Source organism: Balaenoptera acutorostrata, chromosome 9 (genome assembly GCF_949987535.1).
Source record: "Balaenoptera acutorostrata chromosome 9, mBalAcu1.1, whole genome shotgun sequence".
Lineage (NCBI taxonomy): Eukaryota > Metazoa > Chordata > Mammalia > Artiodactyla > Balaenopteridae > Balaenoptera > Balaenoptera acutorostrata.
In genome coordinates this window covers 94319209-94346744 of record NC_080072.1, presented here as the reverse complement: position 1 = coordinate 94346744, position 27536 = coordinate 94319209, and the positions used below count along the sequence as shown (strand labels likewise).

Sequence of the window (27536 nt, the reverse complement as noted above, 5' to 3'; positions counted from 1 at the left end):
AAATGTGAATTGGACTCCTGCTGTGTGCCTAGCACTGTTCTAAGCCCTTGAGATATAGGAGTGAACCAAACCAAGACAGAGCCTTGCCCTTAGGGATTTAGATTCTTGTGAGGCAAGGCAGACAAGGAACAATAAATAGAAGATAAATAGTTGAAATAGGAATCAATAAATAGTTGAAAAACTAACTAGTTAACTACATAGATGTTTATATAATATGTTAAACTCTGGTCAGTGTGATAGAAAAGAGAGCAGGGTAAGGGAGATTGGAATTGCTGCAGCAGGGACGGGAGCAGGTTCCAACACAAACTACGATGTGAGGTTAGGCCTCGCGAGGGGATGAGAGTGGAGCAAATGCCCGGGACGCAGCAGGTGAGGGAGTGAGCCAGGCAGCTGTCGGGGGAGAACATTCCACGGAGAAGGGAAAGCACCAAACAATGGCCACAGGGTGGGAGTGAGCTTGGTGTGTTCACAGGACATCAGAGTCCTGAGTGGCTGGAATGCTAGGAGCGGAGGCAAGGATCCCTGGAGGTGGGGTTGGAGAGGTAACTTGTCTTTTGCTCTGAGTGAGATGGGGAGTCATGAGGGTTCTGAGCAGAGGAGTAATGGACGCTGACTCGAGTTTTAAAAGGCTCCCTCTGGCCACTGTGAGGAGAGCAGAACGGAGGGGCTGTGGATACAAGTGGAGAGACCTATGAAGGAGGCCGCTGCAGTCATCACTGAGAGGCCGTGGTGCCCTGGACCAGGCTGGTAGCCATGGAAATAGAGGAGAGGTTGGAACCTTGATTTATTCCCAAGGCGGAGCTGACAGGATGTCCTGTGGATTGGGTACTGACCAAAGTCACCTAGTAAGGATGGCAGACTTGGGATGGCAGAGCTCTCACCGTATGACAGTCTTCAGTGAATCAGGTGCTTTATTTTGGTTACATTAGAAAGATAGTTAGAAGGACCGGTGTGGAGAGTGGGCTGGTACAGAGGAGGTTCTAGAGGCTTGGAGGCGCTGTGCCGTGATCCAGGTGAGCAGTGATGGGAGTCTGATTAGAGCAGGTGATAGGGACTGATAGAGAGGAGGTGGTTATGAATCAAACAGCGCCCCAGAGGCGGAGTGCAAGGGACTTCTTCCTGGATGTAAATGGTTGATAAAGGGAAAGGAGTCAACGATTATTCTGAAGTTCTAAACTTGATGCCTGGAGGAGGAGGGTGTCGTTAGTGATACAGAGACTACAGGAGAAGAAGCAGCTGTTGGAGGATGAAGTTGATATTGGTTTTGGGAAATGAGTAATATTAGCTCACACAGTTGTAGTTTTTAAGAATAATAGCGTCTTGGGGAAAAGCCAGATTTTGGTGAAGGTGAGGAGGTGGAGTGAAGGGACTTGAGAACGTAAAGCCATTTTTCTCAAGGTAGAACAGAAGTCCTGGAACGTGCTACGGGGTAGTCAGCCGAGTAGGGATGAAACCAGGAGGAACGGAGATGCGCTAGGTAGACCTGGGAGGTGGGAGGGGAAGAGACTGGGCTGCCTGTAGAGCGGAGCATCCCAGCCCTGGCTCCAGGTAGAACTTTGGTATCACATCCCAACCTGACTTAAGTTCCCAGCCCAGGTGTACACTCCTCTTATTGGCTGAATCCCAGTAGAGCTTGTAGTGGAGTGAGGGGAGTCGGAGGCTTACAGGCCACCCAGGATGCTGCTTCAGGAGTTCCAGCCTGTGGGCTGGAGGGGTTTGTCATCTGAGCATTATGTTGGGATGAGGAGTTATATTCATACAAGAGATTTTTTAAAACATTAACTTTCAAAAGATATTCATAGTTGGAAAAATGTATGATTTACAAACAGTAAAAAGGAATTCCTTTCCCTAATTCTGCCAGCCAGGAGATATCTGTTAAAATTTCTTAAAATACAGTATTTAAGACAAAGAGTGGCGAATAGTAAACACCGCTGTACTCACCACCAGCTTTAGAAAGAAATGTCTCAAATCCCTGTACTATTAAGTCCCCATTGTACCCATCGCCCGTCATACCACCCCCTTCACCACAGATACAACCACAGGTGTATGTAACCCTAAACAGTGTACCATGTTGTTTTATATGATTAAACTTCTTATGAACAATATAATACTCTATCTTTCTACACCTTTTTCTCACACAGAATGTTTCTGAGATACCTCTATGTTGATACATGTAGCTCTTGATCATTCATTTTTACTGTGTAGTTGTCCTTTTATGAAAACATTGTTTCTATAGTATTATTTTAATGACTATATAATAATCTGTTATACAGATGTACTATAGTTTATTTAATCTTTTCCTGCTAGCCATTAGGTTTTTTCTGGTTTTTTCCTAAAAAGGATTAACATTCTTTCGGCGAAATTTTTATGCGTAGCCATTATTATTTCCTTAGACATAGTAGAAGTAGAATTACTAGGTTGACAGTTGTACATACTTTTAAGGTAAAAAATATTTTTTTGCTGCAGTTATTTTGAAAGAAAGCCTATTAATCCATCTCTTTATTTCAGTCTCTGTTTCAATTGCCTGAATTCCGAAGACTTGTCCTCAGCTATAGCCTACCACAGAACGTACTTGAAAATTGTCCGAGTCACACGGTAAATTGGTGTCAAGGAATCTTCACTGTTGTTTAGTCCCATTCTTCCCAAAGGCCTTTTAATTTTGGTTAAAGCTGGTTACTGTGATGCTCTTTGGCTTGTACAACATTTGTTTTCATTTCCAAATGGCTCTTTTTCTTTCTTTGTGACAAGGAATAATGTAAAGTTAAGCAGGAATAAAATTAGGAAAACAGTTCTAAGAAAGTGGCAGGTCACCCTGATGGCCTCAGCTTTTCTGCCTCTGGGTGGGAGGTTTAGAAATCCCTGTTCTGTTTGCACCTTCTTCAGGCTCCTTTAGTCGCTTGCGCTGAGGGGTGCAGAGTGGATGACCTGATGCCGGGAGGCCTGGGCCTTCTTAGAAGAGTCTTTAGTCCATTCTTGCCAAAGGATATAGCCTCCTGCCGAGATCTAACCAACCCTTCCCAGGATTTCCCTTGGTGATGCCTTTCCCAAAAGGAGGGATGGCAGCAGTTTTAGAAAATAAACACTTTTGCTCTCTGACATTATTCCCTCTCTGGCTTCTACATAGATATTCTCGAGTTTAGGGCAGTCCCCTACACAGACTTTATCAGAGTACCTGTAACAGTTTGAGACCTGATTCCAATCTAGAACTTTGTAAATATAAATTAGGGAGAGATTGTTGACCACTTTTTTATGTGTTCACATTTTCCAAATATGAGGTTATAAGGGTACACATCGCTATCTTCCCTGCAGGAAAAGAGAAATATCGTGTTTATGCAGGAGCTTCAGTATTTGTTTGCTCTGATGATGGGATCAAATCGCAAGTTTGTAGACCCTTCAGCAGCCCTGGACCTCTTAAAGGGAGCATTCCGATCGCCTGAGGAGCAGCAGGTACAGGAAGCCCGTAGTCCTCGTTCTTTCCCTCGACTCTGGAGTTTGCAGTGATGCCTTGTTACTACTACTGTGATGTTGCCTTGTTTCAGCTGTGTCATGAGCTATGAACATGACTCTGCAGGACGCCGGGTGCCTGCTTTTGCCCTTTGTAATGCCTAAGGAACAAGTAAAAAAAAAAACGTGTGTGCATGTACATGTTGTGTGGGGGAGGCTGGCTGTTTTAAAGGAAAGAAGAAAAAATAGTAGAAAGAATAGAATTTTCCAGGGGCTGTTGAAGTAGAAAGGAGGAGATTGGAAAATATCTCGGTAAATCATGGCAGAGGGTCACCGAGAAAAGGAAAGTCTATCCTTTGTCTGCACCTTTGTCTTGGAACGGCCCACATAGAAATCCTATTTTTAAAACGATCTAAACCTGAGTTCAGTAGCTTTTCTGAGCAGTCTTTCTCTTCTAGACTCTAGTACGTTCCTTTCCCTACCTCCTATTCAGATCAAAGCTATCACTATTAGAGCAGCTTCTTCTTCATAAAATTACTTTTTTTCTCTATTTGTCTAAAGGTCCTGCAGTTCTACAAAATTCTCAAAACATTTCATAAAGGTTTCCTTTCTCCATTCAGATCTCATATTGTTCTAGAGGACTTCAGTCTGTTCTTTGGACCTTTTTTTAAAGGCCTAACTGGAAGATTTTGTTTGTTACAAATGGATGTGGCTGGAAGGGGTAGTGTTCCCATTTCCTCCTAGTCAGAAATCGCCCAGTGGGTCTTGTGTGTCGTCTGCAGCAGCTGGGTTCCAATATTCCTTGTATCTTCACGATATTTGGACCTGAAAAAGAAATCCTTTGTAGTAATAGAATCTTAATCATTGGTGGGATAAGTATCCCTAAGTATACTGTTGGGTCTAACTCTTATGCAATTTGTGCGTCTGTTACAGCAAGATGTGAGTGAATTCACACACAAGCTCCTGGATTGGCTAGAGGACGCATTCCAGCTAGCTGTTAATGTTAAGTGAGTGTTGAGGATTTGTTTGTACATCCTTCCTACTCACAGCGGGCCAGTGAGAATTATGATTTGGGGGGAAATTATTCTTCTCAAGTAGAAATTGCTGATTTTTACCAAACCCTGTGGGGTAACCACTCATATTTGTCATTGTTTATCCCCCTTGTCTTTGGTTTTCTCCCTGTAGATAATCATATTAACCTGTAACTTTTTTCCTAAAAGGGTCATAACTATTAACTTTTTAAAAGCCATCACCTGTGCTGTAAAAGTATTGAAAGATACAAATCAATCCTTGATGTGAGAATGGAGGTATAATATGAATACATTGAATTATTTCAGTCACTGACAGAAGTAAAATTCAAAGCAAAGAATATAAATAGCCCTTGCCAAATACAGATGCAGAGATACTTGCTTCCTGAGTTTTTTTTTTAAAACTCATAAAACAGCTTTCCAAATAACATCTTACATAGTTAATTTAAGATAGGCTTATAGGGCTTCCCTGGTGGCGCAGTGGTTGAGAGTCTGCCTGCCAATGCAGGGGACACGGGTTCAAGCCCTGGTCTGGGAAGATCCCACATGCCGCGGAGCAACTCGGCCCGTGAGCCACAATTACTGAGCCTGCGCGTCTGGAGCCTGTGCTCCGCAACGGGAGAGGCCGCGATAGTAAGAGGCCCGCGCACTGCGATGAAGAGTGGCCCCCGCTTGCCACAACTAGAGGAAGCCCTCGCACAGAAACGAAGACCCAACACAGCCATACATACATACATACATACATACATAAAAATAATGTAAGCAGACAAGAATAGCATTAAAAAAATAAAAATTAAAAATTTAAAAAAAAAAAAAAAAAAGATAGGCTTATAGAAATAAGCTGTTTTCATTCCGTCTCTATTGTGCCACCAGGAAAACATTTTCATATTCATTTGGAAAACTGCACAAGAGGGTTCATTCTTACTTTTATATGACTTCTATACCTTATATATTTCTGTCACTGGATATAGATGTATATATTGAATGTACACACACACATGTATTTGCATGTATGACTCCCCTATTAGACTTTCAGTTCTGTAAGGCCAGGGATCATGCCTGTATTGCCTTTGTGTCTCCAGAATTTGGTACAGTGCTGGGCATATACTTGTTTAATGAGGGTTTTTTTTGTTTTTTTAATTTTAATTTTCTTTAACATCTTTATTATAGTATAATTGCTTTACAATGGTGTGTTAGTTTCTGCTGTACAACAAAGTGAATCAGCTATACATATACATATATCCCCATATCTCCTCCCTCTTGCGTCTCCCTCCCACCTTCCCTATCCCACCCTTCTAGGTGGTCACAAAGCACCGAGCTGATCTCCCTGTGCTATGCGGCTGCTTCCTGCTAGCTATCTATTTTGGTAGTATATATAAGTCCATGCCACTCTGTCACTTCGTCCCAGCTTACCCTTCCCCCTCCCCATGTCCTCAAGTCCATTCTCTACATCTGCATCTTTATTCCTGTCCTGCCCCTAGGTTCTTCATAACCATTTTATTTTTTTCTTTAGATTCCATATATAATGTGTTACCATACGGTATTTGTTTTTCTCTTTCTGACTTGCTTCACTCTGTATGACAGACTCTAGGTCCATCCACCTCACTACAAATAACTCAATTTCGTTTCTTTTTATGGCTGAGTAGTATTCCATTGTATATATGTGCCACATCTTCTTTATCCATTCATCTGTCGATGGACACTTAGGTTGCTTCCATGTCCTGGCTATTCAATGAGTTTTTGAACTGAACTAATCCGTTACTTATTTTAGAGCATACTTAGATCTTTGAGGGTTGATGAAAATATATTATTTTTGCTTTTGAATGGTGGTTTGGCTTAATGTATTGCTTATCTGATCCAAATGATACAGAATTGTTTCCTTGTTTTAAAAGCAGCAATCCCAGGAACAAATCTGAAAATCCAATGGTGCAGCTATTCTACGGTACTTTCCTCACTGAAGGGATTCATGAAGGTAAATTCTCTGCTCTAAATGTTAATTCTAGACTTCTGACCACATCTGTATTACTGTGAAATGGCTTGAGAGTCAGACAAATGCAGGTCTGAATACTTGTTTTGCCTCTTAGTATGTGTGTGATCGTGGACAAATTACATCAGATCCTGGATCCTTAGTCTCTTCATCTGTAAAATGGGCACAGTGTTCGTCTCAGAGTTGCTATATTGAATTGTGTAATATTTGCACAGCCTAAATCTGGTATTAATGTCAGACACACACTGATGTTAATCAGTTTTCTCTGTTGTTTTATCTAATCTCAAGGTTTCATTGAGTCAGGCTGCCAAAAGTGTGTCTACTCTAGGGGCTTATCTAAGCTGCATGTTGGACACATGGCCAATCATTCTCCATCTAACACCTGTCTTCTTTTACCCTTCTGATAGCCTTTGTAAAACAATCTAATCCAGGGACTTCCCTGGTGGTCCAGGGGTTAAGACTCTGTGCTTCCACTGCAGGGGGCATCAGTTCAATCCCTGGTCAGGGAACTAAGATTCCGCATGCCATGCCATGTGGCCAAAAAAAAATATCTAATCCACTGTTACTCCCAAAAAACAGCATTTCTTGATATCATATAACTAGTCAAGTGTTCAAACGCCCAATTTGTTTTACAATTTCATGTGTATATAAATATATAATTTTACATATGTAAAAATAAATACACTTCCCCATATGTATACTTTTTTACAGTTTGTTTTAATCAGGATGCAAATGTGGTTCATTTATGATTGGTCTTTTAAGTTCTTTTCAAAATCTACAGACTGTCCCTTCCCTCCATTCTTTCTTCCTTGAAATATATTTTTTAAGAAATTAGGTTGTTTGTTCTCTTATGTTCTCTACAGTCTAAAATTTTGCTGCTTGCGTATCTGTGATACAGTTTAACATGTTCCTCTTTGCTCCTCTTTTTGTAACTTGATAGTTGGATCTAGAGTTTGACCAGATTCAGGTAAGGCTTTTTAATTAGTCAAGACTAATTCACAGGTGGTGGGACCATCTTTGATCAGGAGGCATAGTTGGTTGTCTTTCTTTTTGTGATGTTAGCAGTTGTTAATGATCTATGCCTGGATCCGCTGGTTCGTTAGAGGTAGCCATCCCGGCTAAGTATACTTCTAACCAGTTCTCAGCAAGTTGCTGAATTAAGAAGATAGTGTCTCTGTGGTGTCAGGAAAAAAGCTTTCGATAGCAGTAGTGATGTCTTTAAAAAAGCAATCTGTTTCTTTGCCTAGGGAAGCCCTTTTGTAACAATGAGACCTTCGGCCAGTATCCCCTTCAGGTAAATGGTTATCGCAACTTAGACGAATGTTTGGAAGGGGCCATGGTGGAGGGTGACATTGAGCTGCTTCCTTCCGATCATTCAGTGAAATACGGACAAGAGGTGAGTTGGATATTTTTATTTGCTTTGCCAAGACAAAGCCAGTTAAATAGGACTGAGCTTTTGGGCAGACTGTTTTCACATCACATATTAAATAACTTTCCACTAACAGGACTTGAACTAGTCTGAAGTCTCTCATGAGTTGATAAGAGTTAGTGAGTCTTAGTGTTTGATGAATAAATTCTTGTATGAATTTGAGTTAATCGTATAAAGGTTGTATGCTGCTTCTGACGTTTTAAGTATGATCAAGTTTCTCTCTTTCTGTTGAAGCCTACCTGTACCTGAGTAGGGAGAACCACTGCCTCCATATTTTCGGAGGGTAAAAGTACAGTGATTAACTCCTATGGTATGCCATTTAGAATATTTTCCCTCTTATAGTGTTTACTTTTCTCAGTTGTAAATTCTGCCTTTGCTTTAAAATTTTTTAAATGTAAGATTCATTTATTTATTTTTATGGGTTGGAAAGAAAGGGGGAATTACAGGGCAAGCAAGGGTAATTAACATCTCCAAGTTCCCGTTAAGAATTAGTTACATTGTAGCATAATTGCCAACACCACACAGCTTGGATTATTCTCCTTTCATCATACATTTTGAACAGAATTGTGCCTTATATGAGTCCAACTCAGTAATTACTTATAAGAGAAAGAAAATCTTTCTTGAATTAAATAGGGAGCTTGACGTGAGCCTTGTCAAAAGTGCATTAGCTGTAGAGCAGTGTTGGAACTGGGAGAGAGCTACTGCCTCCCTAGCTTTCCAAGGAAAGTATTAATTCCTGATTGGGAGGCATGTCATCTGTGCCATCTGTGCAGAGCTGATGCTTGCTCTTACAAAAGGCAAGGACTGTTCATTAGCGACTTAGACCTCTGGAGACCTCTATTCAAGAACGGGACCTCTCTATTAAAAAAAAAAAAGAAAATTGTGCCTATTTAGGTATAGCTCTGAGGTGGTCAGGCAGGCTGTCTGGATTCACCTCATGCTGACAAGGGTATGTGGAGGGAATATAGCTATTTGCACCTTTGGAAAAGGGAACATTTTAAAGCTGTTCATACAGACCTCTGGCATACAGGTGAATTGAACAGAAACGCCTTTCCTGGTTTAGCTTTTTCCTCATCTACGATCAGTGACAGTTGAGATCTTCTTTATAATTCAGTGCTTTCTGTTCTTGAAACTCAAGGCAACATTATAGGTTGATTTGACTAAGTCCTTTGTGAGATCTGTAAATTCTTGGAACTCAGAGATTTTCTCAGAAACTTCAGAACTCATAATCATGAAGCTATTTCAAGTTTCCTTTTTAGAAATAAAGGGGATTCAAATTATGGTTAATAGACTGTAAATAAATAGTATATAGTATATGTACACATATTAATCTTTCTGGACAATTTCTAATTCTTTGGTTAGGCTAGCCATTTTCTCCAGGTTTTAAACCTCTTGAATACTGATGATGCAGTGAATGATGTGTAGATTCTTGGTGAAGTTCACGTATTTAAGGGTCGTCATTTCTGAGGATGATAGTTGAGTTAAAATGTTGTTCACTGGCTTGTAAATTTGGAGTCTTGAGAAGTGTTTAACCATATTCTCTAAGAAGGCATGATTCTAAGTGGTCATTTTACTGTTTGGAATTAAAAAAAAAAAAAAAAAGAACTCTAGTATGAGTTTGATTACCAAAGGAAGAAAGTCTGATGAGGGATAGTTTAAATCTGGCTATTACTATTTCCTAAAATTAACTTTTCTCTCCCGCATTTCTACTCCTGACATAGCGTTGGTTTACAAAACTACCTCCAGTGTTGACCTTTGAACTCTCAAGATTTGAGTTCAATCAGTCCCTTGGTCAGCCAGAGAAAATTCACAATAAGCTGGAATTTCCTCAGATCATTTATATGGACAGGTGAGTTCTGTGGTTGATTGTCTTCTTAATGTGTTGTACCAGTAGAAGTGAGCATATACTAAGTGTATTGTACATAGGACTCACCTGGAGCTCCTGATAATATACATATTTGGATTCAGTGGATCTAGGTTGCGACCTAAGAGTTGGCATTTCTTAGAAGCTCTCAGGGCAATGCTGTTTGATGCTTCTGATCTCTGGACCACAATTTGAGTAGCTAGGCTTTAGGTGAAAGCCCTGCTGTCTGGTGAACAGTATCTGGAGTAGCTGCTGTGTATTTCTTTCTCACTTAATATTATCTGTATTCCTGAAAAAAAAAAATCCTAGACAGACTTACATTATAGAATTTTAATCTTCTTAAAGTCTGTTTTATTGACATATAGTTTACATACAAAGAAATGTTACCATTCTTAGGTGTACAGCTGATGAATTTCAACGAATGTATACAGCCAAGTAATACCACCATGACCCGGAAGGTGATATAGATAATAGAACATTTCCATCACCCGGAAGGTTCCCTCGTGCCCCTTTGCAGTCAGTCCCTTCCCTCCACCTTCAGGCAACCACTTGTTTTCTAGCCCTGTACTTCTGTCATTTTTAGAATGTCATAATTAGGGACATTAATATTCAGTATGAGCCCTCTTGTGGCCGTCATCTTTCACTTAGAATAATGTATTTGGAATTCATCCATGTTGTTGCATATATCAGTGATTTCTTTCTTAATATTATTGAGTAGTATTACATTGTATGGAGGTACCACAATATTTTTTCCATCAGCTAGTTGATGGACATTTCAGATGTATCCAGTTTTAGGCTATTATGAATAAAGCTGCTATGAACTTTCACATAAAAGTCTTGGTGTGGTTTTTAGTGCTTCTGGGTAAAATACCTGGGAGTGAGATTGCTGTTGTATGAAAAGTATATTTTTAACTTTATAAGAAATTTCAAAACTGTTTTCTAAGGTGGCTATACAGTTTTGCGTTCCTGTCAGCAGTGTATGAGAGCTACATTTGCTCCAAATCCTCACCAATACTTGGAATTATCGGTCTTTTAAATTTTAGCCATTCCCTTGGGTTTGTAGGAGTATTTTATTTTTCTTTTGATTTATAGTTCCCTGATACCTAACAATGTTGACCATATTTTCATGTGCTTAATTAATGGTCATTTGTATATTTTCTTAGGTGAAGTGTCTGTTCATATCTTTTGTCCACTTTTTAATTTGGTTGGTTGTGTTCATACTGAGTTGTAAGGGTTCTTTATATATTTTAGATACAAATCCAAATATTTTCTAACTCTACTTGTCACTTCCATTTCTTTACTGGTGTTTTTAGAAGCGTAGGGGTTTTTGGTTTTGATGAAGTCTAATGTATCAAGTGCCCTTTTATAGTTTGTGTTTTTTGTGTTCTAATTAAGAAATCTGCCAACCCAAGGTCACAAAGGTTTTCTTCGATATTTTTCTAGAAATTTTGTAATTTTAACTCATATTTATGTCTATGACCCATTTAGAGTTTATTTTCATATATGGTATGAGGTAAGGGGATTTTTTTTTGCAGGGTGGGTGAGGCGGCATGCGGATGTCCAATTATTCCAGCATCATTTGCTGAAAAGACTCTTTTCCCCCATTGAATTACCTTGGTACTTTTTTCAAAAATTAGTTGAACTTAAATTTGTGGGCCTTTTTCTGGAGGTTTTATTCTGTCTATTGTATAATCTTATGTCAGTGCTGCATTGTCTTGACTACTGTGATTTTATTGTAAATCTTGACATCAGATAGTGTAAACCTCCCACTTTGCTATTCTTTTTAAAAAATTGTTTGGGCTATTCTGATCCATTTCTATCTAAATATTAGAAGCAGCTTGTCAAAACCCCTAATAGCTATTAGGATTTTGATTGGGACTGTGTTGAACCTGTAGATCAACTTGGGGAAATTGACATCTTAACAATTTTTAGTCCTTCAATCTATGAATATGGTATAGCTCCATTTACTTGAGTCTTTGCTAATTTCTCTGAACAGTGATTTATAATTTTTTGTGTACAGTTCTTGAACATATCTGATTGTTTATCCCTAAATAATTATTGCTTTTGATGTTATTATAAGGCTTTTTTAAAAACTTTACTTTTCGTTTGTTCTTAACAAGTATACAGAAATGCAGTAGATTTTTTTCCTCTTTCTTTTTAAATTGACTTTGCATCTTTTGACCTTACTAATAAATTCACTTATTAGTTCTGATGCATTTTTGTAGATTCCTTGAGATTTCCTATGTAGATGATCATGTTATCTGCAGCTAAAGGCAGCTTTACTTCTTCCTTTTCTATCTGTATGACTTTTACTTCTTTTTTTTACCTTACTGCACTGGCTATGCCTCCAGTAAAACATTGAATAGAAGAGGCAAGAGTGGGCATTCTTGGATTGTTCCTGATACTAGGGGAAAGCTTTCAGTCTGTCACCATTAAATATGATGTTAGCTCTGTGTTTTCATAGATATCCTTTGTCTGATTAAGGCAGTTTCCTTGTATCCCAAGTTTGCTGAAACTTTGTGTCATTAATGTTTTTAAATACAAATTGTGTTTGTGGGATTATTATTTGCTTAGGTACATGTACAGGAGCAAAGAGCTTGTTCGAAGTAAGAGAGAGTGTATTCGAAAGTTGAAAGAGGAAATAAAAGTTCTGCAGCAAAAACTGGAAAGGTAAGTCATAGGCACCTTTGTACTTAGAAACGTGAAAGATAGAGTAGGATATTAAAAACGGATAATTTGCTTTTATCTAAAAAGTCAGAGTTTAAGTATTAACTAGTGTTATTTTATAAAATAGATAAGAAAAATGTGTTTCTAAGTGTGAAACTGTCTTTAAGATGTGCAACAGTAGTCCCAGGGAACCTTAGTGACCCAAGTCACACAATTGGCAGTGTACTGAAGAGCACCCAAGTTCTGATTTCACAGCTCTTTACTTTTTCTGCTCTCCTTGCCATCTTTTTCACAAACACAGGAGAGGTAACTGCCACAAAACTCTAATCCCTTTGTCTTGGGAAAGCAGTTTTGAGGTGCCTGGGGAAGGTAAAACAATGGTGTTCTCTCTAGAGTGGTGCTGACTCAAACTGAAGGCTTGTATTTGTGACACATACCAAGTCCTTTCTCCTGTGGAGGGATCTTTCCCTTTTTGTTCATCTGTTCAGCAAGGACTGTTTCTGTGGAATCGCCATGTGACTTCCTAAGGAGGAGTCAGTGTCACTTCTCTCTAGTAGAAGAGAGCCCATTGATCTAATGTGCAGGAAGGAAATCATAAGTACACTGTCAGTGGCTTTTCCCCCTTTATCTACTTAGCATTTTTGCTGCTCCCACCCCACCTCTACCCACTTCATTGCTAGCTCAGTAATTTCCCTGATGGGCAGAACCTTCCATACCAGCCCGAGAAAGACCCTGTACCTATAGGTGCCCCTCCCCAGCTCTGTCTCTCTCACTTAGGAAGAACTTATCCAAGAGGTATTATGATCCATCATCTAGTTGTCTAAATATAGACTTAAGCTGGGGATTGATTCCTCACATACTCCTGGAAGTGACTTATGGGACTTTATACCTGTGGCAATATTTTACTTTTAAGGTTTTAGTGATACTTTGTAAGATTGGAAAGTTCTGTTTTTATACAACCAGATATACGTGATGCATTATAGCTCAAAAATACTCAATTTGCCAGTAACCAGCAAGGCATTCTGGCTTATTTAGATTTTAAAATAGTGTACAGGAGCATTTTCTATAGTATGATACTACTTTCTTTTTAAAATAAAGTGACTTTTAAAATTTCAGATAATTTTATTTGGGAAATTTTTTTAAAAATTGCTTGTCTGTGTGTGACATAATCCTGGGAATCTATACAAGACACTGTTAATGGATACCATTAGGTGGTAGAAGTGAGATGGGGGTGGATGGCTTTTGTGGTTTGTTTTACACTTTTTTGTGTTTGTTTTCTTACCAGGTGCATGCATTGCTTTTATTATTTAAAAAAATAAAAATGTTCACCATTTCTTCTATAAGGTACTCTAATATTAAAAATAAGATTTCTTGTGTACAGTGTAGACATCTTTTTTGAAACTACTTTTGCTCTGATTCTACTAAATACAAGTGCTGCATTGTATGAAGTAGTTGGTCTAAAAGAATTCAATAGAAGAACAGAAAAATGATTGTCATAAAATTGAAGATAAGTTTCTTAGAGAAAATTTTTTCCTGAAATTTTGTATAAGTATCACGTTAAAATACAGCAAACCTGAGAAGAGTTACAGATGTAAAAGAATGACTTAAAATCTTATGACAGATTATCAATGCTGCAGTGCCAGTGAGAAGATGTTTCCTTTGGTCCAAGCCAGTGCTGTATTAATAACTTCTTTCAGCAAACACTGAAAGCTTAAGAAGACATGTTAACCATGTCTATGGGATAGACAAGAGGTTTAGTTCATGTACTGTAGGAGTTCAGAGAGGGGAGATGTTCCTTTGGCATTTGGGGGCATGGCATATGGAGGGGAGCCTTCATGGGGAAAGTAGATCTTGAAAGACCAGTTGAGTTTAGGTAAGCTGATAGCTGAAATTAAGCCAAGGAAATAGATGTAAGGAATAGAACAGTTCTTCAAAGTTCTTCTAGTTTTACATATTTAATATCCTTTTCAGTGAAAGCTGTAACTCTCTGTGGCAGGCAGATCCACAGGAGAAATCATTCTATTTCTCCTTTCAATTAGAGTAGCTGAAGTGTCTTTGCTGCATACCCTCTAATGTTGATTTTGAGTCCCATTATATTTTTTTTTGTTTCATAATGTCCTTTTTGATATAGAAACAGACAGTTTTCCTTCTTCCTAGTTTTATGCCTGTTTCTTTTTTCACTTTCTTTAGAGAAGAGAAATGTGAAATGACTCTATCCTTTTATAAATGGAATCCCAGGATTATAGTTTACCTGTACCAATGAGTCAGCTTAATTATGTACCATTTAGACTGTCTTCTGCAGTGAACTGTAGAATTCACTGAAGTAAATCTCTTTACTGAGTGTAGCATGTGCTACTAATGGCAGAACGTTGGGTATTATTAAAATAATTAATTAGTTGTTTTGGTTATATATTGAAGACATTTATTATTTACTAATCCCAAAGAAATCTTCAATAATTTATTACTGGCCTGTGCTGTTGAATGAGTATGTGAATAATAGGGTACGTAGGACTCGACAGGAGAAAGATTTGCGTTTTCTTATCTCTGACCTTTGTCAATACCTGCTTCCCATTTCCAGATTTCTCTCTCATTTTTCCTAATTGCAGAGCACTTGATCTAAAGGGCAGCAGAGAAGAAACCCTTGGGTACTAGTTCACCAGCATTATTTTCAGATTTGAGTAATGATAATATATCTCTTTTGCTTTAAGAAACAATTTACTTTTATGACAAGAGCCTAAATGTGATATGAATCAAGAGGAAGCATCAGTGGCGTGACTTTGACTAGGAGCCCGTTTTAAATGCTTTTTGCCAGGTGTAAAAATTTAGGTTATTGGGGCTTCCCTGGTGGCGCAGTGGTTGAGAATCTGCCTGCTAATGCAGGGGACACGGGTTCGAGCCCTGGTCTGGGAAGATCCCACATGCCACGGAGCAGCTGGGCCCGTGAGCCACAATTGCTGAGCCTGCGCGTCTGGAGCCTGTGCCCCGCGACGGGAGGGGCCGCGATAGAGAAAGGCCCGCGCACCGCGATGAAGAGCGGTCCCCGCACCGCGATGAAGAGTGGCCCCCGCTTGCCGCAACTGGAGAAAGCCCTCGCATGAACCGAAGACCCAACACAGCCAAAAATAAATAAATAAATAAATAAATAAATAAGAAAATCCTTAAAAAAAAAAAAAAAAAAAAAAAAAAAAAATTTAGGTTATTGTCAGTTTTCACTTTTGTAGTTAGAGAACTTTTTGCTCTATAGATTAACGTATTAAATATTGTATGGCATTTAGGAATAAGCCTTTCCATTGACTCTCCAGAAAATAACAGATCTTTTGTCAGCGAGCCTGAAAAATACAAGGCAGCCTTGGCAGTAGAGTACCATTGTCTCCGCCTCCTAGGTATGTGAAGTACGGCTCGGGCCCGGCTCGGTTCCCACTCCCGGACATGTTGAAATATGTTATTGAGTTTGCTAGTACAAAACCTGCCTCAGAAAACTCTGCATCTCAAAGTGATGCACGCATGACGTTACCACTTTCTTCTGCACACTGCCCGGCTTCTGACCATCTGATATCCAAGGAAAGGTAATGCAAATGAGTTTTAAAAATAGTATCTAATGGGTTTATTGGTTTAATTTGAACTGTGCACCATCTTTCCACCTGATTAACACTCACCCCGTAAGAGGTCAAAGGCCGTGAGCTCTTTGTCTTAAAGGGAAGGATTTCGCCAACTGTCACTTGGGTGAATTTTTCATAATTCCCACCGGTGCCTTCATCTTGCCCACAGGATAGTTGGGATTATTTCAGAGGCGTTTTGAACTGTTTGGAATAGTGTTCATTCTCCAGCAGGCCCACCTTGCTTTGAGCTTGCTATAAGCTAGGTGCCACAAAAGGCCTTGCTCAGAGGAAACCTCAGCCCCTGATCTTCTAAAACATCTCATTTTCTCGTTTGCTGAAGAAGTGTGCATGACTAAGTAAACATCAAGGGAAGGGAAACTTACTCACAAATAGAAGATTAAGATGTGGAAAAGAACTGGCTAGAAACTGAAGAGGGCAGCCTAGAGGGGTTTATGCAGTAAAGAGACAGGAGGCCACGTCACATGAGCCCTTGATTCTCTTGCAGCTCAGCCGTGTGCAGCACCCTCTGTGGCCTGGAGGAGCCACTGGGGCCAGCGCGGATCAGATTTGATGTGTGTGTCCTGGCTAACAAAAACACTAGAACCTATAGAAAAGGTTAGACCCTGATGTTAAAAAAACAAAACAAAACAATCATCCTTCCAGCTCCCCCCGCCGCACACACACGTATTAATATTCATTCATTCATGTGTGTGCAGAAGTGCGTATCTGGATAGAACATACCAAATGGTAGGAGTGATTATCTCTAGGGGATGCCATGAGGCAACGGGTTGGGGGGTTCTTTTACTTTTATACTCTACCTATGAGTATTTCTTTGGATTTTTATAGAATGTTTTTATGTCCTTTGTAAAATATAAATGGTTTTAATTTTTTAAAAGTGGTTTAATCTGTTTACTAACATAAAATAGTACTGCCTATATTAGATTTTAAAGTGCTCTGTGTGTGTGTGTAATCTTTTCTGAGACTGAGATGTCTGCTCTTCTGCTTATATTGGGCTTATTTTTCCATATGTATGGGTCCTTCGGGAAAAGGGGTTTTCTCCATTACTCTGTGTATGGGAGAAAGGCAGGTGGGAAAGGGAGAGAGGGTTTCTTTTAAGTCAGAGGTAGGAAGTTTATATTCTTCAGTTTTGGTGTGAAACAGAAACCTAAGTACAGTTACAGGATTAGTTTATATTCCTGCTGGTTTGTCTATGTGCAGTTTGTTTGGCATTAGTTAATTAGTAGATAAATTAACATTTACTTTACATACTTTATTCTTGGTTTACAACAAGATGTAAAGAAGTTAACATCCCACATTTTATAGCTGAGGTATTAGATTACTTGCCTGAGGCTACTTACTTTTCCTTGGGTATTTGGCTAAGGCGTGGTAGAGCTGAGATTGTCTGCCTTTAAGTCCTGCACCCTGTACTCTCCCAGGGGGCCACCTATTTGTATTCCTGTGAGTTGGATGTTGAGCTGATACTATTTTTCTTCTGTGTGTTTTGTTCCTGGATCTGTCTATCCATCTCACTTTAGTCAGTTGCATCTTGGAAACACTATAGTTGATTCCTTGATTATTCCAGTCCCAATCTTCTCTTTTCCATGTTCCTTCTCATCCTTTCTTCATGAAAAGGCAAGTGGTTAGAGAGCAGGAGGCATAGACTCTTAAACCCAGGCGGATCTGGGTGTAAATCCCTCTCTGTCATTTACTAGCCGGGTGAACTTGGATAAGTTGCTTTATTTCTCTAAATCTTAGGTTTGTAGTTGGTAAAATAAGGATGGTCATAGTACCTGCCTCATGAGCAAGTTGTGTTAAATGAGATGATGCATGTAAAGGAAAGGTTTGGCTCAGTAACTCTGCAGAGTAAACACTCACTAAGTTATAGCTGTACTTCTCCACGTAGCAGCTTGCTTTAGAAAGCGCATTAATTTAGGCCAAGGCATATTTTGGAAATCATCATCTGAGCATGTTTTTTATCTTCCTTCAGTACAAGTAAAGAGAGCACGTCTCAAGATGCTGAAAGTACCTTTTCTTCTGAAGATTCTCTACACAAGTCTAAGATGGCGAATCAGCCACTTACACCTTCCCGATCTTTCATGGAAATGCCCTCACACCCAGCACCTCGAAGGGTCACAGATGAGGAGATAAACTTTGTTAAGACCTGCCTTCAGAGGTGGAGGAGCGAGATTGAACAAGATATACAAGGTTGGCTCTTTCAATACTTCCCAGTTACACTTTGCCTTTTCTGTTTGTTTGAATATGTGGAAGTTAGCTACCTTGGGTACATGTCCTGCCATTGCCATGTATACTGTTGAGTTTTGGGGATTGTGACCTCTTTGGTGCTTTTTGTTCCCTGTGAGATTGGGTTACACACTTCTGTTTTACAACCATGAAAAGATCCCCCCTGGATTCCCTCCTCAAAATTTCTGGGAAATCCTGGGTAGCTTGGACACTCATGACGCTTACCTTTGGCTGAGAATTTTCTGCATCTGCTGATTTTCTTTTCCCGTAGTTTATCTGAACTCTGGCTTCAGTTGACCCAAACTTAGAATTTTGTTTTCCTGAATTACCACTTTTAAAGTCTTTTCTACATGAAGTATGCTTTATTGAAGGGTAATGAAGCAAAGAATATTTGAGTAATGCACGCAACGTAAAATCGTATTATTCAGCATTCTGTTCCGAAAATCCTTTGGCCTCGTTGTCTTGTTGCTCAGACTTTCCCTCCTCCCCTTCTTTCTCCTTTTATCTAGGGAGCAGTAAATAAAGAAATAATACAAACCTAGATTCCTCCCAGGTTCTTATTCATAGAAATCTGGCCCTGCCTTTTGTTCTGCCTTCTCCTTTCAGGTCCTGTCTCTGGGACATATATTTTACACCCAAGTGCCCCATTAAGGTCTTTTTCTAGAAACTGTTTTCTCTCTAAGGAATTCTGGTGTGAATTATAAGAGGTGATTTTTTAAAAATCTTAATGTAGTTATATTAAACTAAAAGCCTTTGTAACCTAAAGCTCCACCTACTTTAAAACTGTGTCCTTCTTCGTGGTTCATGGAGTGAAGTTGAACTGGTCAGAACCCCAGGTACGGAGGAGCAGTACTCTTTGCAGAGCTAAAGCTGCCTGGGTGACCTGTAATGAAATCATTTTAACTAAGTATTCTTTTTTTTAACAGATTTAAAGAACTGTATTGCAAGCACTACCCAGACTGTTGAGCAGATGTACTGTGATCCTCTCCTCCGTCAGGTAGAATGAAAATTGATGGGAAGGTAGTCAAGACATGTTCTAATGGTGCTAATGGTAGATACAAAAAGAAAAGTTGATGGCTTTCTTTGAAACTGAATGGAAACTTCCCTGAGATATAAAAATAACTTTAAGAAAGAAATAGCTATTATTCTATATTTTAGGCTAAAAAAAAGCAGTGTATCTTCTGTCACCAACAGAACCTAAAATATATTTGTTTTGATTCTGCCACATGGTATTTTTTTCATGTATTTGAAAGGTTTGTCGTTAAATATTAATAAAAATTTCTCATAAAATGGTCATTTAAGTAGTGCAGTGGGGGAAACCTGACCAGGGACTGGTTCCCCATCCTTTCCAAAGTACCACGATCCTTCGTGATTCTTTGTTTAGCAGCGTGCTTTCAAGCTTTACATCTCTAGTAATTCCAAAAGGGAGGTAGGCAGGGCAGAAATTTTAGTTTCCACATATGTTTTTGTTTAGAGTAACATTCTGGGCATAGAGGGGAAAGAGGCTCCGGTTAGGGGCCTGCCCTCCCCTGGCTTCCGTGTGAGCGATAGGCCGCGGGAGGAGAGCTCTGTTTCCAGGGTCGCACGGAGGCACACTTGTGTTGCACGGCAGGAATGCATCATGTGCATCTTGGCTGTTCCCCATTTTCTCTTTTCTGTTATTTAAAAAATTTCACCACCAGTAAAAACATGTCAAGGTACTGATTAAATGTAAGTTTACTTTGATTCGATGGCTGACTTTCCTTTCTTTCACCAGTACTTACTTGGCACTTAAGCATTGCTCTATTTTCCCCATATTGGGGGAAAAAAAGGCTTTTCACATGTTGAAACAAACAAGTATGTCGTTAAAAGGGTCTTCACCCCCAGATAAGTAGATGATTACTTGCAAGAAGAAATACAGAGACCACGAGACTGACTCATAATGAAATATGCTAACTTAGATTTTGTTAACAAATAAAATAGGCATAGAACAAGATAGCTGCTAAACTTGTTGTAGGTACCAAGTGTGGTAAACATCTTCTCAACATGAGTAGTCATGGTGATTCTGTTTTTAGATAAGCTGAGTTTGGAACTGGGGGGATAAATAGGTCTCAGTTATCTTTCGTTTTAGATCTATAATCATAGGAGTTTAGAGTTGAAAGAGGCCTCAACGAGGTCATCTAGTTCAATTGCCCGATTTTAAAGATTCAGGAACCAAGACATAATTAGGAGATTCCAAGGCTGTGTTTTTGTTAGTTCATCTTGAATCAACAAGATGTTTTGATGTGAACCTAACATCAAACACATGTATAAACAGGCAGTTTTCTGATGTCTGATAGTTGGGTGTACTTTTGAATTGTAGTAACCTAAGTCTTGTCCGATTATTTTGCTTAACCTGATACAGGAATTGCTTTGTGATTTGCAGGTGCCTTATCGTTTGCATGCGGTTCTTGTTCATGAAGGACAAGCAAATGCAGGACACTACTGGGCCTATATCTATAATCAGCCCCGACAAGTCTGGCTCAAGTACAACGACATCTCCGTTACCGAGTCTTCCTGGGAAGAACTTGAAAGAGATTCCTATGGGGGCCTGAGAAATGTTAGTGCTTACTGCCTGATGTACATTAACGACAAGCTACCCCACTTCAGTGCAGGTAAAAACACCTTAACAGAAGCCAGGGGTGGGGGAAATCTGTACTGCTCAGGGAAGGGAACAATCTTGTAGTTTAAAATAAAAATTTTAGGGCTTCCCTGGTGGCGCAGTGGTTAAGAATCCGCCTGCCAATGCAGGGGACACGGGTTCGAGCCCTGGTCTGGGAAGATCCCACATGCCGCGGAGCAACTAGGCCCGTGAGCCACAACTACTGAGCCTGCGCGTCTGGAGCCTGTGCTCCGCAACAAGAGAGGCCGCGATAGTGAGAGGCCCGCGCACCGTGATGAAGAGTGGCCCCCGCTTGCCACAACTAGAGAAAGCCCTCGCACAGAAATGAAGACCCAACACAGCCAAAAATAAAAAAATAAATAAATAAATAAATTTAAATTAAAAATTTTAACTCAGATTTATTATAAAGTAATAATGTATTTAAAAAATACAAATAGTATAAAGGAGACTAAAAAGGAAAAGTAGATTTGCTTTCCTACTTCCGTCCTTGAGCCCAACAAGTGTCCATTCTTAGGTTTCCTATGTAGTCTTCAAGAAATGTTCTATGCAGAGGCTAGATTTTATTTATCAGTATCTCTCCCACACCCCATTTTTCCCCCCAAAGGGGATATTTTTCCATTCTGTTCTGCCTCTTTGTCATTAATTGTTTTTCTTAGTGATCTCTATATTTTTATAAATAGAACCAACTTATTCTTTTTAACAACTGCATAATAATTCCATTGCATGGAATATGTATATAATCTATTAAACCAGCCTCCCATTGATAGACTTTTAAGTTGCCTCTAGTTTTTTTCTCTTTTAGGGACATTCTTGCACACATATTTTTACACCCTTTGGAGAATAGCTAGATGTTACAAGTGGATTTGCTTGAACAATTTCATACTTCTCATAATACTATTGCTAATGCTAAGAGCAATCATAATTATCATTTATGTTGGTACTTTACTCCTTACTGCACGCTTTCAAACTTTATTTCTCTAATAACTTATAACTCTAAAAGGGAGGTAGGCAGGGCAGGAATTCTTATCACCCACATTTTCCAGCTGAGGTTCTGCACTTGTCTGGAGTCTTATAGCCAGTAAATATTCTGATTCCAGGTTCTGTGCTGTTTTCCATTTATATTACTCTCTCTTTCTTTCTTCCTTTCACATCTGAGATCATGGAAGGCATCTTCTTTTAGTGTTCAAACTTCACTGTGTTGCATAAGTAAGAAAACACATAAGGCATTTTGTCCGGGCAGCAAATGATCTTTCTGACTTGTTAGTGTGTGCTTGAGGGAGAAGGGATGGAGAGAATGATCACTTAACGGTAACCGATCTTCATAATTGCATGTTTGCAGTGTGAAAGCAGGAACAGCTGCTTGTGGGAGTTACTGTACAAATAATTGTGCTGGCTGTTGGTGGTATATAGGAGCCTTGTTGTTACACGTACGGCTCATTTTTATATTACAGAAACAGACAAAAAGTGGAAACTGTCATTTGCTTAGTGAAAAGACTAGTTAATAGCAACCTGTACGTGGATGTTCTATTCTGCTGTAGGTTTTTATGTTTTGTTTTGGTCACAGGGTTAGAAATGAGATTTAATATGTCCTTGATATCCTTGCCATTTTTCATCATAGCCTTTAATGAACCAGGTATTACTGACCATCTAAACTTTGTATCAGTTTCCTTTCTTATAGCATTTGATTGTGTGAAACTTAAGGGGGTATAAATGTCTTGGAATTCATCTCTAACCGTCTTGAGATGGATATTCTTATCAGTAATAGGAGCATTGGTTGCACAGATAAAACTGTCTACCTTGAAGTATCCATTGGATCTAATGATTTTCTCAATTTCCAAGAAGTGTTTGGTTTGTTCTTACTACTTTGTCACTGATTGGCCTCTACTCCAAATCCTTAGTCATTATCGTCGATTGATTCGTTTAACAAATATTCAATGTGCCTACGTACTAATATGCCAGGCACTGTTACTGGGGTGCTGTGACTGTTGGCCTGATATTGTCAGTACTTCAGATGGATTATGTACGTGTGTATGTATTTTTCATTAGGAGTAAGAAAAAAAGACAAAGTGTCTTATTTTCTTTCTTTCTAGAAAGGACCTTTGGGTTCCTTGAGACCTTTTGCTTGGTGGAACTTCGTTTAAACTCTGTCTTTGTTCTTCCTCAGAGGCGGCCCCGAATGAATTAGATCAGATGTCAGGAGAAGTGGAAGCCCTCTCTGTTGAACTTAAGCATTACATTCAGGAAGATAATTGGAGGTTTGAGCAGGAAGTAGAGGAGTGGGAAGAAGAGCAATCTTGCAAAATCCCTCAAATGGAGTCTTCCACCAGCTCAGCATCACAGGATTTCTCTCCATCACAAGGTACCTGAGAAGGGCGTCTATGCCGGTGATCTGGTGGGATTCATGCTGCACTCCAGTAGCCAGTCCCGTGCACTTCATCTGAGTGAGCCGTGCCACGGTCTGCACACTGGAGTTCAGATAAGAGTTGGTGTTGCACAACCTGACGGCCTAGCCTGTGGCTCTAGACTGTCATTTCTGCTGAGTGGAAGTAAGAGCAGAAAGACTAGCTACCTGTACTTTCACTCTGTTTAGTTTTTTGCTTATTTCCCAGGTTGCAGGAGAAACTACGTAGGATGAATAGGTAGATTTTATGAAAACTATTCTCCGAAGGTGATCTTCCTAACAGATGGTTGTTTGTAGGAAGGCTTCTTGGCATAAAGAAATATGACAGCATCAGGAGCACATTAAACTTTATAGCGTCATCAGTGGCTTCTTGCTAAAGTAGCCATTTCTTTTAGTCACTAGTTTCTAGGGGAAATTTGCATAGGTTTTTTAAAAAGGTTTGTTAGAAGGTTTGCACATGAAACTTTGTATCAGTCCTGCTTGCCTTTTACAGAGTGTTCTAGAGGTGACTTCTCATCAGATGCTAATTCCTTTGTGCGGTTCTCTATCAGAATCTTCAGTCGCCTCTTCCCACGGGGCTCGCTGCCTGTCCTCCGAGCATGCCGTGATCGTGAAGGAGCAGACCGCCCAGGCTATTGCAAACACGGCACGCGCCTACGAGAAGAGTGGTGTGGAAGCAGCATTGAGTGAGGTGAGAATGGCTTAGACGCCCAAGTGCAAGAGGGGTGGGCTCTTGGCAATAACGGCCACAGTTTCTCGCATTTCTGTTATCCTGTGCCTGCTGCATTTAACCAATCCCTCTTTATTTCTTCTGTTTTTTTCTTACTCTTTCTCTCCATTCTGCTGCCACAGCTTAAGGAAGCTGAACCCCAGAAGCCCATGTCCCCGGAAACAGACCTTGCAGAGCAGCCCGAGCAGCCCGCGCAGGCTCATGACGCAGAGTCTGCTGCCCAGCCTAATGCTGAGGTCTCTGAAGTCGAGATTCCCAGTGTGGGAAGGATTCTGGTTAGATCTGATGCAGATGGATATGATGAGGAGGTACAGAGATGAGTCAGGGTTTAGCTGTCTGTTGTCAGTCTTGTATTTCCTTCTCACGTGACTGAATATAGCTGTGTAAGGTGTTTGGCAATAGTTACTATTTTCTCCTTGACGCAAATAATGGGCAAGAGGGCCTATCTCAGTTACCACTGTACACTGCTGCCAGGATATATCTACCCAGACCTGTCCTTATGAGGGCCGCTGCAGAGTCCAGATGGCTCAGAAAGGCAGAATTCAGTTTTTCTGTTTGGTATTATGAGCAAAGAAATTGCCTTTAGGAGTCTTTGTCTTTGGTAATATTAGTCCATTGTGTCTCCTCCAAATATAAAGTTTTCAGTTGTCTAGTGAGCAAAAAAACAGATGTGACTTGAAGGTGTTTTTAATTCTGAAGCTTTAGGGAGAAGCTGTAGAATACCAGGTTGTTCATTGTCTGCCGCCTGTACAGTTGTCACCACACACTAACTGTCAGGCATCCTGCCTCCTCAGGTTTCTGTTTTTTCCTGTGGGGTATTTTTTTAATCATTGTAAGAGTTTCACTTTGTAAAGTGTTACTTGTGTATCCCCTAGTTTCCAGACTGTTTAAAATGTGCTCTTCATCCTAGTAAAACTCTAAAATACTGGTGTATTTAGGATATACACCCAAATTATAGAACTCAGTTGGAGCTCTCGCCTCAGACACTTCCCCTCTGAGAGTTGTAATTTAACTCGATTCTGTAGCAGTGCCACATCGCAGGTATTTTTAGACATACATCTTTATTCATTGGCTAAATCAGAGAGAATATGTAGGAATAGCTTGTCTTGGGCAAAGTCTTGACATTGTGCAGAGGGCCAGGGCTGTGAATGTGTGTAGGACCCGGTGTGTGAGCCTTGCCTCGCCGTGGGTTCCAGCCACGGAGCACGCTGCCATGCTTCCCTGCAGCCGTCTGTTCACCTTTCTTTCATACAGTCTTCTTTTGAACCTTTCTTCTCTCCTTTTTCTCTCTGTTTTGTGCCCTCCTGTGGTAGGTGATGCTGAGCCCTGCCATGCAAGGGGTCATCCTGGCCATAGCTAAAGCCCGTCAGACCTTTGACCGAGATGGGTCTGAAGCAGGGCTTATTAAGGTATCTCTGTTTTTTGAATTCTCGTCCTTTTACCACAGGTATCATAACATGGGGCAGTAATTTCCTCAGATGCTAAAACATGGGATTAAAAGGTTTTCATCGAAGTAAAACATAGAACTTCCTTTCCTGCCCGACTAACGACCCAGCCACCTCACAGCACTGATGGCTTCTCCTCTCTTGGCACTGACACGGCTTTGGTGTTCTGTGTTACACCTGGCCTGGAGGGCTTGTTGTTGTTCTTAGGAGCCGTCTGTTCATAAAGCTGTGAATGAGACCTTACCTTTGTAATTTGGGGGCCATAATATAAGAATGAAGGCCATGCTTTTTAAGGTACTTGAATAAAATTTAAGGTACTTGAAGAAATTGCATTCATGTGGATTTTTAAATTTCAGGTCCTTGGTACTCAAGGATATGCCTGAAACAATTAAAACTAAATATTTGTTTTTCTGAGAACTTTATGAGGAAGATGAGTTTCTTGTGAGTACAGTATGTCTTTGGTGCCAGAGGAGTTTTATCCTTATGAAATGAAAGAAACTTTCAGATTCCATAGTTGCCTCTGTCATGTCTCAGTAAGAAGAACTTCTCAGAAGTCTTCTTGGAGTGATGAAAACCTCTGTAGCGCTTAGGCGTCAGTTTCTATGTGTAGAAGGTCACAGGGTGCGCTTTTCTAACCACCAGTTCTGTCTTCAACAGGCATTCCATGAAGAGTACTCCAGGCTCTATCAGCTCGCCAAAGAGACCCCCACCTCTCACAGTGATCCTCGACTTCAGCATGTGCTTGTCTACTTCTTCCAGAATGAAGCGCCTAAAAGGGTAGTAGAGCGGACCCTTCTGGAACAATTTGCAGACAAAAATCTTAGCTATGATGAAAGGTGAGGAGGGACTACTTCGGTGAACCACCCTTCCTTCTGGGTCTGGCTTGCCTAACTCCTCTGAAGGGGGAACTTTCATTGCTTTCTGAACTTTGTTCACAGGTCAATCAGTATTATGAAGGTGGCTCAAGCGAAATTGAAGGAGATTGGTCCAGATGACATGAATATGGAGGAGTACAAGGTGAGATCTTCTCTTTACATCTACAAAGCAAACACATTAAGGCCAAACCAACAATTTTATATTATCACAGACTGACCACCCGCCGCCCACCCCCCAAAAAAAGCTGGGTGAGAATGAATGAATGATCTTTTCTTACCCTTAGAATGGCCAGTTTCTTTATTCCATTGTTCGGTTAGACTGAGTCAGCACTTCATTTCTCTTAAATACCCACTTTAGCCCTGTTCTGGGCAATAAAATTCTTGAATTCATGGCTTTGGTTTGCTTTAAATAATTTAGTTCTCTAACATTTCTATATCGGAAATTAGATTTTTACACATTAAAGTGCATGCATGACTACAGATTTTCAAAAAAGGCATCGTGTTGTAGGAAAGACACTGTCCTGTGCCACCTAAGGTATGTCACCACCCCCACTGAGCTTAGTGTTGTTCTGTGAGGTTGGAATGGCCGTGCCCCTCTGTCTTCCATCATCTGGATGGTTTCGTCAGAACTCGGGAGGCCGTTCATTTAGACCAGAGCTGAATGACTTTGACGTGGGTGTTGGAAATCAAGATCCTAAATTCTAAAGGTCATATGAAATGAGTATTTCTGTTCCTTGGTGGAAGGAACAAGACATGGAAAATTAAGGTCAGCGGTAGACGTTAATTCTAAATGTCGAATACTTTATTATCTGAAAGCTTTTGTGTCTCCTGTTTTTGTGCCTGGCCATATGTGCTCAATGAGTATTTGTACTGAGTTTGAAGTTTACTGTGGTGGAAAGGGTAGAAGTAGTGGTGGTCCTAATCGTGAATGGCTGTCATTCCTTTTCAGAAGTGGCATGAAGATTACAGTTTGTTTCGAAAGGTGTCTGTGTATCTCCTGACAGGCCTGGAGCTCTATCAGAAAGGAAAGTAAGTTGGCCTCTTATGTCACTGAGATTACTGGTCAGGACACTTATTTATTGATGCCTACCAGGAATTCGGAAGACCGCAGCCCCTTCACCCCCGCTTCTCACATGCACCCTGTGCCTCTCCCTTTTTCCAGTGTTTCACTTCACTTTTGCTCTG

The 27536-nt window shown here is 40.1% G+C and overlaps 1 protein-coding gene across 12 annotated transcripts in view; it reads left to right on the top strand.

Moving 5' to 3' along the window:
• USP28 (ubiquitin specific peptidase 28) overlaps positions 1-27536 on the top strand; it is a 58711-nt gene that overhangs the window by 26591 nt on the left and 4584 nt on the right. For 4 of the 12 annotated variants that reach the window (XM_057552596.1, XM_057552598.1, XM_007171991.3 and 1 more), the window contains 18 exons: positions 2509-2595; positions 3310-3447; positions 4378-4451; positions 6365-6444; positions 7707-7855; positions 9610-9737; positions 12327-12422; positions 15803-15985; positions 18006-18223; positions 19186-19256; positions 20664-20892; positions 23065-23259; positions 23853-23992; positions 24154-24339; positions 25345-25440; positions 26134-26312; positions 26415-26493; positions 27301-27380. In XM_057552596.1, coding sequence (XP_057408579.1) covers positions 2509-2595; positions 3310-3447; positions 4378-4451; positions 6365-6444; positions 7707-7855; positions 9610-9737; positions 12327-12422; positions 15803-15985; positions 18006-18223; positions 19186-19256; positions 20664-20892; positions 23065-23259; positions 23853-23992; positions 24154-24339; positions 25345-25440; positions 26134-26312; positions 26415-26493; positions 27301-27380 — 2408 coding nt within the window. Of the gene's footprint in view, positions 1-2508; positions 2596-3309; positions 3448-4377; positions 4452-6364; positions 6445-7706; positions 7856-7919; positions 8199-9609; positions 9738-12326; positions 12423-15802; positions 15986-18005; positions 18224-19185; positions 19257-20663; positions 20893-23064; positions 23260-23852; positions 23993-24153; positions 24340-25344; positions 25441-26133; positions 26313-26414; positions 26494-27300; positions 27381-27536 lie in introns of those variants that run through there. The other 8 variants (XM_057552597.1, XM_057552599.1, XM_057552601.1 and 5 more) reach the window with 8 other exon arrangements.